General features: G+C 37.7%; 1 protein-coding gene across 1 annotated transcript in view; it reads right to left on the reverse strand.

The window, feature by feature from the left end:
- Nucleotides 1–20,743, reverse strand: part of bbs9 (Bardet-Biedl syndrome 9) — a 460,826-nt gene that overhangs the window by 336,623 nt on the left and 103,460 nt on the right. The window contains exons 7-9 of the mRNA XM_073871763.1: nucleotides 20,430–20,514; nucleotides 19,857–20,040; nucleotides 5,032–5,161 (exon numbers count right to left, since the gene is read on the reverse strand). Coding sequence (XP_073727864.1) covers nucleotides 5,032–5,161; nucleotides 19,857–20,040; nucleotides 20,430–20,514 — 399 coding nt within the window. The remainder of the gene's footprint in view (nucleotides 1–5,031; nucleotides 5,162–19,856; nucleotides 20,041–20,429; nucleotides 20,515–20,743) is intronic.

The raw sequence follows: 20,743 nt of genomic DNA on the forward strand, positions 1-20,743 counted from the left end.
GTCATACGTGGCTGCTCATCCCGTGCTGGGGGCATCGCATGTGCTACAGAATGCCAGGAGACCCCTCAGGGGCATATCTTGCTATCAGAAATGCTGGGTCTGACCACGGGGTAAAATAGAAATGACACGCAGGTGTAATGGTTACACGGTGTATGCCGGTGCGCCACGCTCTCCTCGAGACTCGATCGTAAAACCAACACTGAAGCAGTCTCATATGAAGCAGCTCGAGCACTGTCACAGCCGCAGCTGCTGCCATATGTCCAGGAGCTTCTGAAATTGTTTCAGAGGGACCGCGTTCTTCCCTCGAACTAAACTGAGGCAAGTCAGAATTGACTGGGTGCGTGCTCTTATAAAACACGCCAATAAATCGATCGAGTCTATTTCCATACTGAGAAAAGGATCCTCTGCACGGGGCAAAGTTGTTCTTTTCCCAGTTGACCTGATGACTTAAACGAGCGAGATGCCGAAGCATTAAATCTCTGTGTTCGCGCACGTCTGCCAAGAACGAGCTATTATAAGTTGACGTAAATATAAGCAGAATGCGAACAACGCTCTCTCCCTCTGAGATTTTAATGTCATGACTAGCACTTTCATGGAGACACGGGGAGAGAGAGACAGCTCGAATGGTGTACTTAGTATTAATATGCCCACCCCACGAACGCAGAGCGAAAAAACAGTCTAAGGCGAGGGGAGATGGACACATGAAGTACCGTCTACAGGTCTAAGGCTGCAAACCGATCTGAATATTGAAATACGAGCCTCGGCATATCATCCTAAAGGATCACATTTGTAGAGCCGGTGCGTAAATAAATCGGTCGTAACCCACCGCGTATTTTTGGTACTATCAGATAAAGGCTGGAAAAACCCTATCATCATCTCGGTAAGAGGGACCGGCTCGAAACGTCCTTCGCCAGCAGGACATCGACTTTTGCATGCAGTACACGTGTATCGGACGCTTTCACTATAGTGAAACGAATGCCCGAGAATTTGGGGGAGTGCCGGTAATTGTATTTCGTAACCGAGGCGGATAGTGCGTAAAACCCAACGAGACGGGCTGGGAACTGAAGCGAAGCATCCAGGGACCGTACGAGGAGAATTAACTACCACAAGTTGACCCAAACTTTAAATCCTGAACTTTAAATTATGCAAATCTATGAGTCTGACACCCTATATGCATTTGTTGCACATGTCATTATGCACAATTGATCAAACTTTGAAGGAAGTTATAAGAATCAACCTCCTTGACTAATTCGAGGCTACCCAAAAGACTCAATTAACAAGAAAAACAACATACTGATTCAGCAATATGTCTTATAAAATAGCCATAGAGATTCCCTAAGCTGGTCAGCAGTTAGTTGAAAAATATCTTGTTCTTGTTCGACTTTGTGCGGCGCCGCAACAATCGACAGCCGGGTGACGTCAAACTACCGCGAGAGTGATCCACGAAATCATACGGAGGAGTTTGCTTTTAAATCGCTCTCGCGGAACTTTGACGTCATTCGGCTGCCAATTCTTGTGTCGAACAAGCCTATTCTCTTCTCGTCACTTCACACGCACCAGCGCAGAGCGTACACTGGCGCGGAGCAGAGCGAGACCTTGATGGATTTTAAACCCTGCATATGTATCCGAGTCCTGATCGGGAGGTAATGTCCGATTCCGATCGAATCTGAAACCACGTGATCGGGGCCGATTTCCGATCACGTGATCGGATCGGGACATCCCTAGTCTATTCATTATGTGAACAGCGGGTACCACCTGTGGGCGTGACCATATTAGAGCTAATCAGCTCAGCCAGGAAAACGGTACCCTTTACTTCAATACAGATTATATAAACAGGCAATATTTGTTTATGATTATAATTAGAATTTACAATTAAAATTTGTTTAAAAGTAGACATTTTCTGGCTTTCATTGGATATGTGTATCATGTTTGTGTGATGAGTATTCACAAAGTTTCAAATTATTTTTGTAACGTGTTTTGAGAGACAGCTGGCGGAGGCAGAGATGTCTGAATGTGCACCCTGTTTATTTTATTTCTTTGACAAAAACACAAAGATTTGCTGTTATTGTGAATGCATTAAAGAAGACCCTTCACAGTTTCAAATGATGTATAACACATCAGTGTATGATTATAAATGATGGAGTATTTTAAGTTGATTCTGTTTTGATTAGAAGAAAACAAGTCAAAATGTGGCGGCGCGTTTTTGGACCCCTGAGTGTTAATGCATTGCTCCCTTGAGCAAGTTGATGCTGTTCACATATTAGTTTATATGTATTTGTCAATTGGCAAAAAAAATGGAATCACTGTTGATGTGTGGTGATGAGGCAAAGCTTCAGGCCTGATCAAGTATGCTGAGTATTCTACTTCAATCACTTATTTCTGAGTAATGGTTATTTTGTTAACGGAAACTATGACAAAAGACATTAGTTGACAACTTTTTGTCTATAACCAAGTAGGGATCCGGTGTCGATTTTTTTTTGCATCAGCCTTAGCCGATGACCGATACAGACTGCCAATTTTCTTTAGCCTATATTTGGAGCCGATGCTGCTTTTGCTCATTCAGTTTAAACCATAAATATGACACAATGATAAAACCAAATGTTACAACTCTTAATTTAAAAAAAGGAAAATTTATTTAACTATATTAAACAAATAGTAAAAACAGGTGAGGTAGAACAAGTAAGAAAATTCAGTGCTGCTGAAAATACTAAGCATAAATAAAATAATTACACTATTGCACACAGTAGCAACAACCAAGCAGCATAACAAGGGGAACAGTGTACTTTTTCCTTGAAAGTAACCAACTATTTATTTACTAAGTTTTAGTGCACTTAACTTAATCTCTTGTAGAGCAAATGTAAACAGCAATACTGATAAAAAACAACTTAAAAAGAATTCTGAATAACATGCGCATTGCCCCACTTCTGTACCTCACACACCTTAGGGCCCTTTAATAAATGCGAGGGATAGTTAGTTTGCCTCAGCTCGCTTGAAACGCATAAAACTGAACAAATACATGAGTATTTGTGTTCGGACTTCGGTCAGATAGTAGAGCGCGTGCACGTGAGAGAGGTGCAGTGAGAGAGACATGGATGAGAGAGTGCATGTATCTTTGCGCTACTAGTGAACGGAAATGTTGACAAAACTTACAAAATAACAGTTCTCTGGACACTTTTTTGAAAATTCTGCGTTAACAACCATGAACGTATGCAACCATGAACGTATGCAACCATAAACTGCACTCTCCACAATGACGAGAAACTATCAGCAATGGATATTGATTTTTAGCCTTTTACTACTACATATATTTATGGAGATGAGACTTAAAAACCCACCCTGTCCAGCTATGATCAGCTGTTCGGCTGATCACGTGACCTGCATTCGGTTGCGGCATTATGAGCACGCGTCCAAACGTCAGACTGGTGATCGCTGAATAAAACTCCTACAAATACCACAGAATCACTATATGGGGAGGCTGCAGACCTGGGGCCTCATTTATCAACATTGCATAGAAAATGTTCTATATTTTTACCTACGAATAAAATTTATTATGTGTGTAAGTACAAAAAAAAATCGGGATTTATTAGACGTGTGCACGGGGTTCGTACGCACATCAGTAAGTAATCCTTGATGATTAATCCCACTTGTTCTAAAGCACCATGCTCGTGCACGTTCATAGTCATTTGCATTCCGAAACGCCTCCAATGAACCATATATGGTAACAACACCTCCCGTTATAACTTAAGTCACGTGGTTGTGCTTTTTCCCGTACCGCAATAATGGCAAAGAGAGCCAAAAAAAGGAACTTTACAGACAAAAAAAAAAAAAAAACGCATCACAGCACACCTATGTGAAATCAATGCAACTGTAGGAAAACATACAATGACAGAACTTTCCTTGGACAGCCGCATAACCACATCATCGCTGCGATCCTTGAAAACGTGCTCCCGGCGGAATGGATTTGCCAAGTCTTCCAATAATGCAAGATAAGCCATTGCACTGTGTCAAGCATTTGACGGAGCTTTCTTATATAGGGTTAGACACTAATTTCATTAATTAACTTCTTCACTGATTTGCAGTTACTTTATTAACAGTAATCAAATAATAAATAGACATAGTGTTCTTTTAACGCTGGGGATGGACGGTCCTGTGTAGTATCGCTGTTCTACCACTAGATGCTCTGTGTACGCATACTTCGAGTTGTGCGTATATTTACACACATTTCTATGTATAAGTGCAATTTGATAAATTCCACACTTTGCGTAAAACTTTTCCTACCCACACTTCTGTTCGTACGCATGCTTGATAAATGAGGCCCCTGGAGCCGGTAGATCTACGCCCCTGGCAGTTTTACACCGCAAAGCTTTAAAACTGAAACTTATAGAATCATATCAGAGGTACAAAATGTCATTGAAACACACCAGTGGCTTTGCTGTCATCAGGATTAAACATGTTACCCCTCGAACCCTCCCTCCTAACAGAGCATCCCCACAAAACAAATCCCAATTTAACCCCTGTACATATACTAAATATATTCTCATTATTTTTAACACATCTATAGTTATGCGCTGGCTTTTGACTCCACACAGAAACAGCAACGCGTGGGGCATGACATAAGGAACATCCTGGTTCTGTTTTTTCGCTCTTCTTTATTCTTTTTTTATGTATTATAAAAGTATTGGATCGGGACTCAGTATCGGCAGATACTCAAAATCAAATGACTCGGACTCGGACTCAAGGGCAAAAAAACCTGATCGGGACATCCCTAGAATAGACACTGACCAGTTCAAACATTCAACAAAGCATTAAGCATTCAGTATAAAGCTAAACCTACATCTTACTCTAAGATGTAATGTTATTAATGTAACATACAAAAGGGCTATACAAATGAAACAGATCTTTTTGAGTACTGCATGCCTTGAATAAATATATACATCAACAGTACCATTAACTGTAGACAAATGCTCAAACTACTTTCTGTATACTTTGGAGTTTAAAAAGCAGTCAGAGTAAATAATAAATCGTACTTACTGGAAGTTAGCAACACGTATGGCCACAGGGACACAAGGTAGCTGAGCTGCCCACTTAAGCGTCACATTATGGTACACCAGCAGCATGTTGTTATGGTTACCCATTAAAATGTTGGTAGAACACTCAGAAACTGAGGACACAAATCAAAAAGAGGAGAGATAAGCATTGAGGAGGATATGTGTTCACATGATCTCATGGCATTTGGTTGTGTATGTGCCTTTAGTAAGCATCTAGCAAATTAACACTTTAAATCAAAATATGCCATAAAGTAAAAATTTAAAAAGTTAAACTCAAAAATGTCACTCATTAAAATGCATATTAATTTACAACTTTTTGAAATGTGTTTTTCTTGATTTTTTTGTTGTCTCACTGTTCAAATAAACACCATTATTTATTTGTCACTCACTTTACCTTTGTCATTCACTTCAAACTTGATCAGAAAAATGTATCAGAGACATGCCTAATGTAAAATTGTGTAAAATGTGTATAACTCCCCCACCTACTGTTAATTTTAGAATTAGTGAGGGAAGCTTCTTTAAACACTTGAGCCATATGCTCAAACATCTCTGACTGGAAAAAAACTGCCACCAGAGGGGATGACACACACACACACACACACACACACTTCTTGTGTGTCTCAATAAGTTCCCTAGCTCGTGAATCAGTCTGTGAATCCCAAACAGAAGTGATATCCCTATGTCCTAATCCCTTCAAAGATAAGAGCTCTTGGATGTAAACTGAGGGATACCACAATAATGTCACAACGAGTGGAAGATTAAAATACACTTGAAAACAAGCGTTTTCTCTTTATTTGGAGCATCTGTTTACACGTCTCTTGTCCCTAAAGTGCCTTTAATAGGACACAAAAATTTTTTTTTGGAACTACAGGTTGGGACACTTCAATTATTTTCGCATGATGTGACTATTAAAACATGTAGTGAACTATCACCACCTGGTATTTATAAGCAGCACACAGAAACATATCTCTATAATAAAAAACAATGGTTACAGTATAAAACACTTAATTATTCTGTTTTATGTAGTACTGACAAGAACAAAGTCCATTAATAAAGCGAGTGCTTGTACTGTGTTAAGATTAAATTGAAAGAAATAGTATATAAATATAGTTTTATTAACACAATAACAACAAAAAAGTCTAAATATAAATGCAAGAAACAAGATTTAGGAGACCAAATTCTGCTGGTTTGATCAACCAAAAACAAATTCAATCTCTTTTTTGACCTTCAAACATAGATACATCATAGCCAGTGGGAAATTATAAGTGTCAGAGAGAAATTTTATTTTTAATGAGAAATGGCTATTTCGTCTATTGGGTTATTATGACATTCAAAACAAACAGCCGAAAGGTTTACCTGTCATTCTGAGCTTCAAATCCGTGGAGGAAGAAAGTAGTTCCTCATTAACCCTTGTGCATCCTTGAGGACATTTTTGTCTTTTTCAGTTTTTTTTTTTTTGATAACTTTGCCTGCGTTAATGCTAACTGCATAAAATGTGCCACAGGTGTGCATTTTTATTGGAATTTTAATATTTCACCTTCATTTCCTTTAAAAAAATCTATTTTCTACTAGGTACACAAAATGCTTCCTCTCAGGACCTTTTGGACAAAAATGTCCCCATTGAAACCCATTAAAACTGCAATTTTTAATCCCAGTGCCATTCAACTATAAAATGATGCAATCTTTGTTAACAGGCTTTCATTCTATTGGCAAGGCTTCAAAATTTAAATTTTTACTATTTTTTTACCAGATGGTGCCATTTTTTTAGGTTTGGCATATAAAGCAAATTATCGCTTTGTTGTTTTCTGCTTATGCATATTATAGAGCCAATTAGATATATTATGAATCTATAATTGTGTGGGTGTGTTGGTATGGATGTCAGTGTGTGGTTTGTTTGTGTGTACTGATTGTGTGTGTGTGTGTGTGTGTGTGTGTGTGTGTGTGTGTGTGTGTGTGTGTGTGTGTGTGTACCTGGTAATTATCACGTTGTGGTGACCAATTGTCCCCACAAAGATAGGAATACCAGTATTTTTGTTACCTTGTGGGGACATTTTGAGGTCCCCATGAGAAAACAAGCTTATAAATCAAACAGAATGATGTTCTTGAAAATGTGAAGTAGTAGAAGGGTTTCTGTGATGGTTGGGGTTAGAGAATGGGGTAGGTAAAGGGAATAGAATATACAGTTTGTATGGTATAAAATGCATTACGTCTATGAAATGTCCCCACAAAACATGAAAACCAGAGTGTGCGTGTGTGTGTGTGTGTGTGTGTGTGTGGTGTGTGTGTGCCTGTGTATGTGCGTGTGTGTGTGTGTGTGTGTGTGTGTGTGTGTGTGTGTGTGTGCTATGTTTATATATTTATAAGTAAACATCATAATTTAGAACAAGCAGGAAGAAGACAGACTAAGATATAAGGTAAAAAGAAGTAATAGAAAACGGAAAAAATACGAAAACTTTAATAAATGGTAATATTATTGATATTATGAACTAATTCAAATCTTTAATCTTTCTAAATAAATTATAAACGTGACGTGATGAAAACGCTATAAGAAACTTCGACAGAACACCGGATATCTTCTCTAATTATTTTCTGTTCAAATGATTAAAAGATTTTCAGATGATTTCATCACTCCAGTCTGTCCGGTTGAGGGCTTTTATTGCAACCATAAACACCTGCGTTTATCTTCAAATGGTGTCTTCGACGACGGTATACTATAAAAATGAAGGTCATCTATTTTGGCATTCCTATTCTGACACTCAACAGCACAACAAAACATTTTCTAGTGAGTTATATTGTTCGTTTCACTCGTGTCTCATTCATTTCCACTGTTTTTCTGCCACCACATGCGCGCGTGACGTAACTGTGACGTCGACTCGCAAAAGGTCTATAGTAAAGATTTCATGAACTTCTTTACTAACAAAATTACAGCTATTAGGGAAAACATTGTAGCTACCCAAGCAGCCACCACTCTACCCAATAGTTCATTTAACACTAGATTACCATACGAACATCTCGATTCATTTAAAGCTAATACAAAAGATGAGCTCTCTAAACTAGTCACATCTTCCAAATCATCATCCTGTATATTAGACCCCGTTCCCAGCCCCAATACTCAAATATCCCGTTTCTTTCGAAAAATATTAGAAAAAGTAGTGGCAAGCCAGTTATGCACATTCTTGACAAATAATAGTACATATGAAAAGTTCCAATCAGGATTCAGGCCCCACCATAGCACAGAGACAGCGCTGCTTAAAGTTACAAATGACCTGCTTTAACATCCGATCGTGGTGAAATCTCAATCCTTATATTACTAGACCTTAGCGCAGCCTTTGACACAATAGATCACACAATCTTACTCAATAGACTAGAAAACTATGTTGGTATCAGTGGTCAGGCGCTAGCCTGGTTTAGGTCATATCTAACCAATCGCTATCACTTTGTTTATGTAAATGAGGAAGAGTCATATCACTCCCTGGTTAAATATGGTGTACCGCAGGGATCAGTTTTAGGTCCTATCCTGTTCTCGTTATATATGTTACCTCTAGGAGACATTATTAGGAAACATAACATACGTTTTCACTGCTATGCGGATGATACCCCATCTCCTCACATCCCAGCGAAACACACACGTTTTCTAAGCTAACAGACTGCATTAGCGATGTTAGTGACTGGATGGCACATAACTTTCTCATGCTAAACTCCAATAAGACAGAGATACTTATTATTGAACCGAATCGCTACAAACATAATATGATAGATTACAAGTTGCCCATAGATAGCTGCACTGTGGTGCCAACCTCCACGGTTAGGAACTTAGGCGTGATGTTCGACAGCAATTTATCCTTCAATAGCCATATCTCCAATGTCTGCCGCACAGCATTCTTCCATCTTAGAAATATCAAAAAAATACGCCATATGCTGTCTGCATCAGATTCAGAGAAGCTTATCCACGCTTTTATGACCTCTAGAATAGACTATTGTAACTCGTTACTCGGAGGATGCCATGCAAATCAGGTAAACAAGCTTCAGCTAGTTCAAAACGCTTTTGCAAGAGTGATTACTCGATCTAAGAAGTGTGATCACATAAGTCCAATTCTGGCATCTTTACACTGGCTACCAGTTAAATATCGCATACAATTTAAAATATCACTAATCACCTACAAAGCCTTAAATAGCCTAGCACCCTCATATCTTACAGAATTACTATCAGAAAACAATCCATCACGTGCACTGTGGTCTCAAAATTCTGGTCTCTTAATTATCCCTAAAATATCAAGAGTGTCTAAAGGTGGAAGATCCTTTTCCTACTTAGCCCCTAAGCTCTGGAATGGTTTACCAACCGTTGTCCGAGAATCAGACACAGCAAATACCTCCCAAGGGTTTTTCCCTCCTAGGATTTTTTTTTAATTCCCCGGCTAAAAGTCTGTTTTTTTTCTCCTAGGGTGTTTTCAACCTGGAGAGGCAGCCTTCTTGGGCTTAGCTTAGCACCCTCTTCTTTACGTTACATTAGTAATACGCACGCTTATAATGTTGATTCATAAGTCGCAGCAAATTTAGCTGCTTGTGTTATCGTGTATTATGTTGTGTTATCTGTTGATTTTCTGTGCTTTCCACTGCTTCTATTAATGTAAAGCTGCTTTGAAACAATCACCAATTGTGAAAAGCACTATATAAATAAAATTGAATAGGCTACTGTATTATTAGGTTCCGTTCAACACTGCTGAATGATCTAAGCTTGGAGTTTTTCGTCTAAATCCTCTCTTTTTAGTACCTTGCAGGGGTGGACTGGCCATCTGGCACGCCGAGCAGTTTCCAGGTGGGTCGACGTACTTTTTGGGCTGATACATCTCATACTATCTTTGTCTGAGCAGCCCAGTTAGCGTCTTTTTTTTCTAGACAGACCGGCCCACTGACATTTAAGCAGCAGCCCATTGTTTTTTTTTAAAAACGACATTAAGCTGGCCTAATGACTGACCAGCCCAGTCATCGTCAGGGCTCGACATTAAGGCTTGTCCGCTTGTCCGGGAAAAGTGGATTTTTTTGTAGGACAAGTGTAAGAGAAAATTAGTTGTCTGACTGGACAAGTTAAATTTCAAACAATGTTACTTAACGTTATGTGCCGTTAACGACAGAGCAGAACGCGCAGCGCAAACACAGAGCGGAATATTGAACAGAGAGCACGGCGCGGCGACACGCACACACTTACGCATGTTACTGTTACTAAACAAGCTGTGCGCGCATGAAACCTGATCGACGAACACGGAGGGGCAGGAGTCGCGGGATGGAATGGAGTGTGATATGTTTCTTCAGGCTCCGGCGTGAACCGCGTTTTCATCACTGTGTGTCAAACAAGCTGATTTAAGTCCGTATTTTTTCTCTTCTAAAGTTCAGTAAAAACACATAATGGGCTTAAAATCTTGTTTAAGAATCTGTTTTATAACGAGAATCTCTCTTTCAGCGCGCCTATGTGTGTGTGCGCCGCGCAACAGCCGTTTGAATCTGACAGAGTTCGTCACTTCAAGAATCCCACACAAACATTACAGCGTAAATGCTAGGATTAAAATTGATTTTATATATATATAACAGATAATCTAGATAAATTTATCCTAATAAGTTTTTTAAAACATGGTAATGTTTAAATGTTTTGCTTTAGTGTTTTAATGTCAGACAATCATTGAAATGTGGGAAAAATGAAGAGAAAGGCATCAGATATAGCATCCTTCTTCAGAAAGAGAAGCCAAGTGAATCTTAGTAAAATACATTTCAGTGGCCTACAAAATTCACATGATTTTCTGGTCTCTATAGTTTTTTCAACAATGGGAGATATAAATCCTGGTTATCCTGGTCAAAGTAAATTTCAAAAGTTTTATTTGATTAAATAGTTTAAAAAAACATGAGGTTGAATTATGACTATAAATTGTATGTTAATCTCAATTCATTTGGTAACACTTTAGTATAGGGACCAATTCTAAATTTTAATTAAAGCTGCAAGCAGCGATGGAAGGGCCCTCGCACGTATGTGCACCGCCACCCTATGGCATTAGTAAAGCAACCAGGGGGATATGAATTAAAGTGGGTAAATATAGGTGGACATTCAAAGAAAAATTGATGTGCCACACCGCCTGTGTGCAGCAGGTGGCGCTATGACGGTACCTGATTATTGTTATATTGATGTGTTCAGGCCGGGACCCTTATCAAACGTGTGGAGTCTGGAGCAGATCAAACAATGTATGCCTGAATTACAACAGCTTCCTGTTTCATGGTGAAACATCACATTTTGCCAGGCTGCCACGGACAGCATAGAGAATTTGGACGTGGCCACCTCCACAAAATTTTGCGCCACCTACAACTGTCGATAAATGTTGTTATCTTAACGTAAAACATTAACAATCATTGTACTCCGTAGATTATACGCCCTTCAACGAAAAGTCAAGGTCTTCGCAATTTATCATGGCAAAGGGCTTAACATCAGTCTGACCAAATATGATGATGATTTGATTAAATCTCTAAGAGTAGTAAATCACAGTGTAAAACATGGCATTTCCTGCTACCTCTAGGTGGAGCTATGACTGAAGTTGAATATTGGCATTAAAATGTGTTCAGGCCAAGACCCTTATCAAACGTGTGAAGTGTGGGGCAGATTGGACATTGAATGCCTGAGTTATAACAACTTCCTGTTTCATGGCGAAAACACTTAACTTTGTCAGGCCGCCACGGACACACCCTCCAACGAAAAGTCAAGATCTCCGCAATTTAACATCGCAAAGTCCTTTAGATGAGATTGACCAAATATGATGACGATCTGATAAAATCTCTAGGAGGAGTTCGTTAAAGTACGACGCTTGGAAATGTCAAAAAATGACAGAGAAAATTCAAAATGGCTGACTTCCTGTGGGGTTTAGAGCTTAGCTCCAAGAGACTTTTTTGAAGTTCTTGGGGTCATAGATGACCCTACCAAATTTCGTATCTGTACATTTTTCGTAGTGGGGGGCTGTTCTTTTGAAATTTTGCAGGTGGCGCTATCGAGCCATTTTTACACACCCACTTCTGACACCTATACTACATGTAAATTTTCGCCACTTCTGACGCGTGCGCAAATTTTCATGAGTTTTCGGGTATGTTTAGGCCCTCGATAATGCGATCCATTTCGGAGAAGAAGAAGAAGAAGAAAAATAATAATAAATATAGCTGCAAGCAGCGATGACGGGCCCTCGCACATTATTTTACCGCTATACGATGCCTCCGAGAAAACGATGCACGGTGATCAAGTGCATCAAGTGGGTAAATATCAGTGGGCTATTTCATGTTGTTATCATTTTTTTTTGTTAAATTAGTTACTGCCAAAATCAGTATTATATCAGGTCAGTAGTTAAAAGTAAATTCTTAATTTTACGCAAAATCCAATATCCGCCGTGTTATTCTGTCATCTTTTCTCCCTTTTTTCCCAAAATGCGATAAACGCCACTGCTCCTTTTTTACAGAACGCAATAAATCCATTTCTGATATTACAGCCCACCAGCCACGCAATGTAAACAAACAATGGCGGACGCGCTGAGTCCACGGAGTCCTAGTTTTCCTCATCTACTTTGTACTTCGTGATCAACAAACAAAACAAAATAATACTTTAATTGCATCCCTAAACCTGTGATGGTTTTCTGTGATGGGAAAGAAACGTAAGCCATCAGCATCTAATATTTTCCCTGAGAGGCACTCGGGAGACGGGTGCTTGTTCTCCCGACAGCATCAAGCTTCTCATGCTAACACATTGACCCCAGAGGATCTTATGAAAAACTTTCCATAATTTTACTCAAAGTCAACGAAAAAGACGTTAAGCGACGACGTCAAGTAACCGCTATGTGAAAGTTTGTAACAGAAAATAGTTGTTTTCATCTTGTCACTTTCTTGGTATAGAAAACACGTTTTTACCAAAATTTGTCAAAATGGATTTATTGCGTTTGGAACCAAACTCTTCATTTGTTCTGCAGCTTTCACACTGGTGCATTAACAAATATATGTATATTATTTAGAAATTATATCCAGAAATTAATTTGTAATAATGAAATGCAGACACATAATTCACTTAATCATGTGAACATAGGTTCATGATCAAATGTTAACATTGGCCAAAGTACCGATTAGAATACCGTTAAAGTACCGGACCGTTAAGCAGTATCGGTAAGAGTAGTAATACCGTTAAAACATTAACGATACCCATCCCTACTGTTCACAGTGTAAAGGTTTATAAAAATATACTATTCACAACATGTAACACCTGTTCACAGTGTAAAGGTTTATAAAAATATACTATTCACAACATGTAACACCTGTTCACAGTGTAAAGGTTTATAAAAATAGCTATTCACAACATGTAACACCTGTTCACAGTGTAAAGGTTTATAAAAATAGCTATTCACAACATGAAACGCCTGTTCACAGTGTAAAGGTTTATAAAAATAGCTATTCACAACATGTAAGACCTGTTAACAGTGTAAAGGTTTATAAAAATAACTATTCACAACATGTAAAGCCTGGTCACAGTGTAAAGGTTTATAAAAAATAACTAGTCACAACATGAAACATCTTGTCACAGTGTAAAGGTTTATAAATGTGGCAGAAAAGCTGATTAACACATTTATCTTTTCTCGCATTGACAATTGTAATTCTTTGCTGGCTGGAATTCCCATGACTACTCTCAACAAATAATAGTTGTTACAAAATATTGCTGCACGCTTGACTAGAGATTGACCAATACAGATTTTTCTTAATTGGTATTTTATGTCAGAATAGTTAACCTTTTGTTGTCATAGTTTATGAAATGGCTGTTAATAAAGTGCTTGTTTATCTATGCTTTTACTCACACATTGACTGTAACAAAATGCGATAGCTCGCAGAGGTAATAAATAATGAATTATTATCCACAGACATTTACTTAGATGTTTTTAGCAAAATAATGTTTATCTGGTAAATATTAATATAACTTAGTGTAAATCTTGTTAAAAGTTAACTACATGTGGTGGCTGTGCTTCAGCCTTCAACCCAGTAAGAGACAGCAATATGAACGTGATTTCACGAGGCTACTAATAAGCATAAATAACAAAAACACATTTAATTTAGCGCTTTTAATTCTACCAAGCTATTCATATGTGGCTGTTTTATTAATGTAAAGCTAAGTCTTTATTGGGACAGGATTTAGTTGATCAGTTTACGTGATTCTGTGAGTTTGTCTCCATTTCTGCATAAATTGCATATCAGGCATTTATCACAACAGCGTTTATCGGTCAATCCGATATTACAAAACCGATATCCATTAATGGGAAAATGCTTAAATATTGAGGAAAACCCCAGGGAGTCAGCCAACATTGGCTTAACTTAACACCCTGTAATGGTTTTGTCTTGTGTTCTGTTTGTTTAGGTCTTTTATTTTGAAGTCATGTTTCTGGTCTTTTATCATGTCATGACACACTTCCTGTCCACTTCCGGTACACTTTCTGTTTGTAATGTATAGAGCTTATTCAGTCACCATGTCACTCTGCGAAGTATTGTTAGTTGTAACACTGCATTACCAAGCGTTCTTGTTTCTTGTATTTTGTATCTGTTACCTTGAATTCATGCTATGGTTTTGACCCTTGCCTGTCTTTTGGATTACGTTTTGGATTACCCTTTGGATTTGTTTGCGTGCCCTTTTGGGATTTTATAATAAACGTCTCTGCATTTGGATTCTCTCAGTTTATCTCGCTTTGTGTAAGCAGCCCCCTTTGTTACACACCCTCTTCTATATGTTACATTATTAATACGCTCGCTTGTAAAGTTTATTTATAGCCGCTGTATTTTGCTATTTATGTTGTCTGTCGATTTTTCAGTGTTTTCCACTGCTTCTGTTAATGTAAAGCTGCTTTGAAACAATTACCAATTATGAAAAGCGCTATATAAATAAAATTGAATAAAATTGAAAAAAATTAAATATTGGAAAACATACATGTGCTGGTCATATGTGACCCGCTCTGGCGAAATGAGTTGGAAGTCTCAACGTTCCATTTTAAGATATGGGCCGATAATGTGGAAAAACAATGAAATTATAAAAAGAAGTTAGCTAATTTCAAAGAACAGACATTCAAAAATCTCCCAAAGTTTCGTAGTCCAAACAATTGAGTAAAGGTATTTAAATGACTATTAAGTTGAAAAAGTTTACTAAATTCGATGGAAATGAACATTGCTTTTCTCAAATCCTCTCGTCACCTCGGAGCATTTCCCGGGTATCCCCTGAAACGTCACTATCTCTCCAAATATGGTGTTACACATTGTATATAGAGCCAATCAGAAATCTACATAAACGCTGATAATTTTTCAATGGGAAGTCATGGGGCACGCGATTGGTCAAGCCATCCTCATGTCAGACTCGCAGCGCTCTGTGTAACAATTTAACCCAATATTTAACTCCTTTATGAATTTGTTATACTGTTATTGTCAACTAGCCTACACAAAGATATGATTGCACAGGCTAGCATTATTTGTTTTCTTTTTGCTTGTCTCTCTGCCTCTCTCAATTTCTCACTCTCTCTCTCACACACAAACACCCACGCACACTCTTTCTCTCTTTAGCTAAAATGTAACACGTCTGTTCAAACTTTCTGATTTCAGTAAATCTTTGTAAAAGTGCCTTTTTAAAATATTTATTCAAATAAATACTTTACAATAATTTGAGCTTTAGCCTGGTTTACTGTAATAGCATTTATATTAATGTCTTTGGTCAAATTAAGCTGTAAAATAAATAGTTTATCCCTTTAATAATGCTATGAATTTTGAAAGATATCTACAAAAGATGGGCAAAAAACTTTAAAGGCAATTTTCTCAGGTTTTCAGTTGGAAAAAGAGGGCAGACAACCTTAATTCGAATGTCTATATCAGGGGTGCCCAACCCTGTTCCTGGAGGGCTACCGTCCTACAGATTTTAGCTCCAACCTCAATCAAACACAGCTAAAGCAGCTAATCAAGGTATTCAGGGTTGCTTGATAATTACAGACAGGTGTGTTGAAACAGGGTTGGAACTGAAGTCTGCAGGATGGTAGCCCTCCAGGAGCAGGGTTGGGCACCCCTGGTCTATATCTTTAAAACCATTCAAGGTATGACTGTGACATTGATATCAAAATCTTTATTTTGAAACCATTTTTACCTTGTCTTTGTTGAATAATGGTAGTCTACCCGCATTCACAAACATACAAAAAGTTCTAGTCATTCTAAACATCTCAGTCTCATAGAAATTCCTCTTTTAGAAATGTCAGCCAGAAAACCGCCCAATCTGAAAAACTGATGCTTATGACATCACAGGCATCTCCCTGCCCCTTCACTTTAAAATAATTGGCTACATTTTTAGAGTGGCAGCAAAGTCAGCCAATCAGTAATGAGATTGCAAGTTAAGCCAGTAGGGGGAGCCGAATAGATGCAAAACCACTTGTTTAAATTCCCCCACCCTAATAGAGCTATTTGAGAGAGTTTTTTAGGAAGCTTCTAAGGCATTACAGACCCAAACAAAAACATTTTTGTCTACATGTCACATCACAGAACAAGGATAAATACCCCGTTCAATCATTCTATGTCACCTTTAACTGTTTTCATTATCTCAAATGTATCTTAAAGATGTTTATTTAATTTTTTGATTCAGTTCTATGTTCATGAAGAAGTGCCATCTTGACCAGTGTTGTTTACATTTTGCAGAATGGTCTATATAACTGCAGATGTTTATCTGACATGTTCTGAATGGTTACATGAGCCACATGATGTTTATGTAAGTTTCTTAGCATTGCTTTATACAAAGACTTTGGAAATGCTGATGTTCATTTGTATCTTCAGGAACTGTTTGGCACTGTTTGAACTAGGTAGTACTTTTTAGTACTGACCTATGTGTTTTATGTAGTCCAGTGTTGTATTGGTCATGTTTTTAGATGCCTCTAGCTCAATTCCCTACTTTAGGTGCTGTCATCAATACCATCATCAGCTCAACATCATCCCTCTGCCAAGAGCCAGAGTTCATCCATCTTGAACTAGATTCCTACATCGAGATGTCCGAGATGTTATTCAAAGAAAAGTCATTTAATGTATATTTTACCTTGTTTTACTCTGTTCCTGTTCCTACTCAGAGTTGTTATGACTATTGGGCAACAATATGTCAAGTGTCTTGTTTCAAACAAGACCAGAATTATGAATAGAGACCATAGGGTTTAAAGCAACACCAAAGATCTTTTTTTACCTTAAAATAACGTTTCCAAAAAAGTTTCAGTGGTTCATCCACTCAAAACAGGGTGAATGGCACTTTCACGTTCGCTTTGCAGCCCTCTATCGGCCAAAACCGCACTAAAGAAGTTTCCAACCGTCGGGTAGTGGTGCTGTAGTTCGAGTGAAAACTAAAAACTTGCTTTACGGCAGACCTACAATCCAATCAGAGCCAGCTATGCTGCAGTATTTACAACAGTGGTAATGAACAATTACGCTTCTAACCTGTAGGGGGAGCAAAGAGCAATAAGTCTTTAGTGTTGCTTTAAGAGTTGCAGACGTTTTAGTTTGGGTTTGTCGTTTTTCAGAAAATGCTCAAAAATAGAAGTGCTGGCTAACAGGCAGTGTTGGGCAAGTAACTGAAAATTAGTAATTAGTTACAGTTACTAGTTACTTATTTTAAAAGTAATTGAGTTACTCAGCCAGTTACTGTATATCAAAAGTAATTAGTTACTAGGGAAAGTAACTTTTAAGTTACTTTTATGTCTGCTTTTTAAATGTAAATATGAACAGTACTGAACAGTCAAACAATAAAATGATATGGATGGGTTATTTTATACGTAAGACTCTAATATATCACATACTGTAGGAGCCTATTTTGCTTTAGATTCAGCCGTTGAATATTTTTGTTAGAAATTATCTTAATATGTAAGCTTAGTTTATTTATGTATATCATTGGCCATGGAATTGGGACACAGCTTGTGAAGCTTGCGGCGGTAGTGCGCTCTTTGGTCATATATTGTTTGTATATGTTTTCTGTTGGATTTAAATGATACACAGGATTAAAGGAAGATATTTAATCAGAAAACAGAGTACGTGGATTGTTTTGTCCGACGGACACAGAGCGAGTGGATTGTTTTGTCGGATATGGAGCGCGTGAAACTGAAACTAAATGCGCACTCTCATATTATGTAGTTTTAACACGTTTTAACAGTTGTACAGCGCAGTGTGAATATTTTTCTGGAAACAACAATCGCGGATCGTTCTCTATCATGAAGCCCGATGTAAAAAGATTTATTGCTTTTGTGGACTACAAATGCAAGTTAATGTCATACTGGGATTGCTTGGCAAAGATCATTTACAAACAAGAGACCGGATGGATCATGACTTGCGCACAATTTTTAAAAAAGGTATGTTGTCCCGTTTAGATTTTTCATGTTCATTATATATTCACTGTCAGCCATGATGAAGTTTAATGATTAATTGCGCCGCCCACCACCGTCATGCGACGTTAAATCACAAATGTCTTGTGTTATTTTTTACAAAATAGAGTAACGCAAGTTACAAACTCCAACAAAAATTTCAGTAATTGTTACTTGACTTAAAAAAATACTTTGTTACATACTCGTTACTGATAAAAGTAGTGGAATTACAGTGCTTACTCCCATCACTGCTAACAGGTTAACCTGTTGTATAATGGCCTATCAGGGTCGACAGAAGCGGACACTGCAGAAACTTTAGTGCCAAAACAAAGAGGAACAGTAACGTCAATTGTGTGGGACTATTTTGGCTTTAAAAAGTATTGTGCTAAACCTGCCTTGCTAGCGTTGCTACCTCACGAGGCAACTCACTTACAAAAACACCACAAAGCCATGTATGATGATAGTGGCATGTTTCTTTACTAACAAACCTTGCAATTACAGCGGACAACACATCAACAATAAATGGACAAGGCTAGTGTACGTCTGCATCTCTCGTGTGGGTGTGTGTGTGTGTGTGTATTTGTGTGAGGGAGAGAAAAAAGGGTGTGACTGTTTTAAGAGAGAGAGTATGCACAGGCGTGCGAGAGATAAAGAGAAAGAGTGAGTGTATGCGACTGTTATTTAAATGAGTGAGAGAATGTGTGTATAATTAAATAGTATGTATATAATGTATAATGGTGATAGTCTTATATCACACAACCTTAAATTGTATGCATTGCTCATTATTAAATGCTTTATTTTTCTACACTTTCTGTGTTATGTTACTGACTGTTGATCATTGTTTGATCAACATGTTTATTTATTTATTTATTTGTGTGTTGGGAAAAATGCCATTCATATCAATTCATGCATCATTTAATGTCATCAAATAACATATTAGCCTTGCTTTATGTTTAGTCTACCTAATTGTGTTGGTAATACTATGCTAATGATTAAGTGCTTGTCTTTGTTGAAGATTAATACAGAAGATGAAGAGCTAAAAAAATAATCGCAATTAGATTATTTCCCCAAATCGTTCAGTCCTAATATATTTACTTAATCATAAATGTGTTAAAATTGTCTCATTTTCATTGTATTGATACATGCTTTGCTATCTGTGGACAATTCTTATTTGTGCAAACTAAGTACATTTTAATTTTAGACAGTATTTTGACCGTTGATCAGTGAGCACTGTCGTTGTAAAACACTATAAGAAATATAAAATATTCCAGGACACCAAAAACAATCAAACCTTCATTAATTTAGCCAATGCTGAACACAGACCCAATTCCATACACTATATTATTTAACTCTTTAAAGTATTCCAGAAATGTCCTAGATAAATGATAATTTAGATCACCTGTTCTGTAGGGAAGGAAACAGCTGGGGTTGAACTCAAGTTTCTTCATAAAGCGTATCTGACCGTTATCCTTGAGACAAAACAGATTTCGTTCTCCAAGAACAAAGACAGAAGACAGTACTCCTGATGTACTTGGAACACAGATATCTAGAGCCTCTTCTCCTAACACCAGTGTCCAGTCAGCCTAAGGACACACCAACACACACAGTCATTCTCTTTCCAATAACATTCTTTTAATAAGATGCAATAATATCTTTAATCCCGAACATAACGAAAGTGAATTTTCCCACGGTGTATTGTTGAGCATTTTTCCAAAATGTGTGTCAATATAAGATCTGTCACCAAAAACATTCCATTTGCTGAAACAGAGAAACTTGTGGCCAAATTAAGACTCAAAAGCACCCCATAGTTGATGAAAACGTCCCCAACATAACATAAGGGTTAATAAAAGTCATGCTGATATTGAATAAAAACACCCCTGTGAATTTCATGGGTGTAAGGATGTACAAGACCACAATTTTATAGTGTAACATATAAAACAGGGCCAGTGTCTTAGTCAAAAAGAAGACTGACCGTCAGTCTCTTTCCTGTAGTTTTGCTACTCTGATTACAATCCTGTCTAGTGTCGGCGTCTGTGGCTACAGCCAGTGTCTCATACCTGTGTTCAAAGAAAAGCAAAAAACATCAGTCAAACAACACACAGTGATTGTTAAAGCTGTTATATTCACTTGACCTGTCATTTAGTTTTTCATGACATTTTTAATTCACTATTCGCTAACACGTTTATTCAAAGAGACAGTAAACAAAGTAAAGATTTTTCAGTTACCTTCTAGTTATCGCTGCGTCTGAAACTGACAAGTTCCATACTATATAGTAGGTGAAAAGCT

Source organism: Misgurnus anguillicaudatus, chromosome 10 (genome assembly GCF_027580225.2).
Source record: "Misgurnus anguillicaudatus chromosome 10, ASM2758022v2, whole genome shotgun sequence".
Lineage (NCBI taxonomy): Eukaryota > Metazoa > Chordata > Actinopteri > Cypriniformes > Cobitidae > Misgurnus > Misgurnus anguillicaudatus.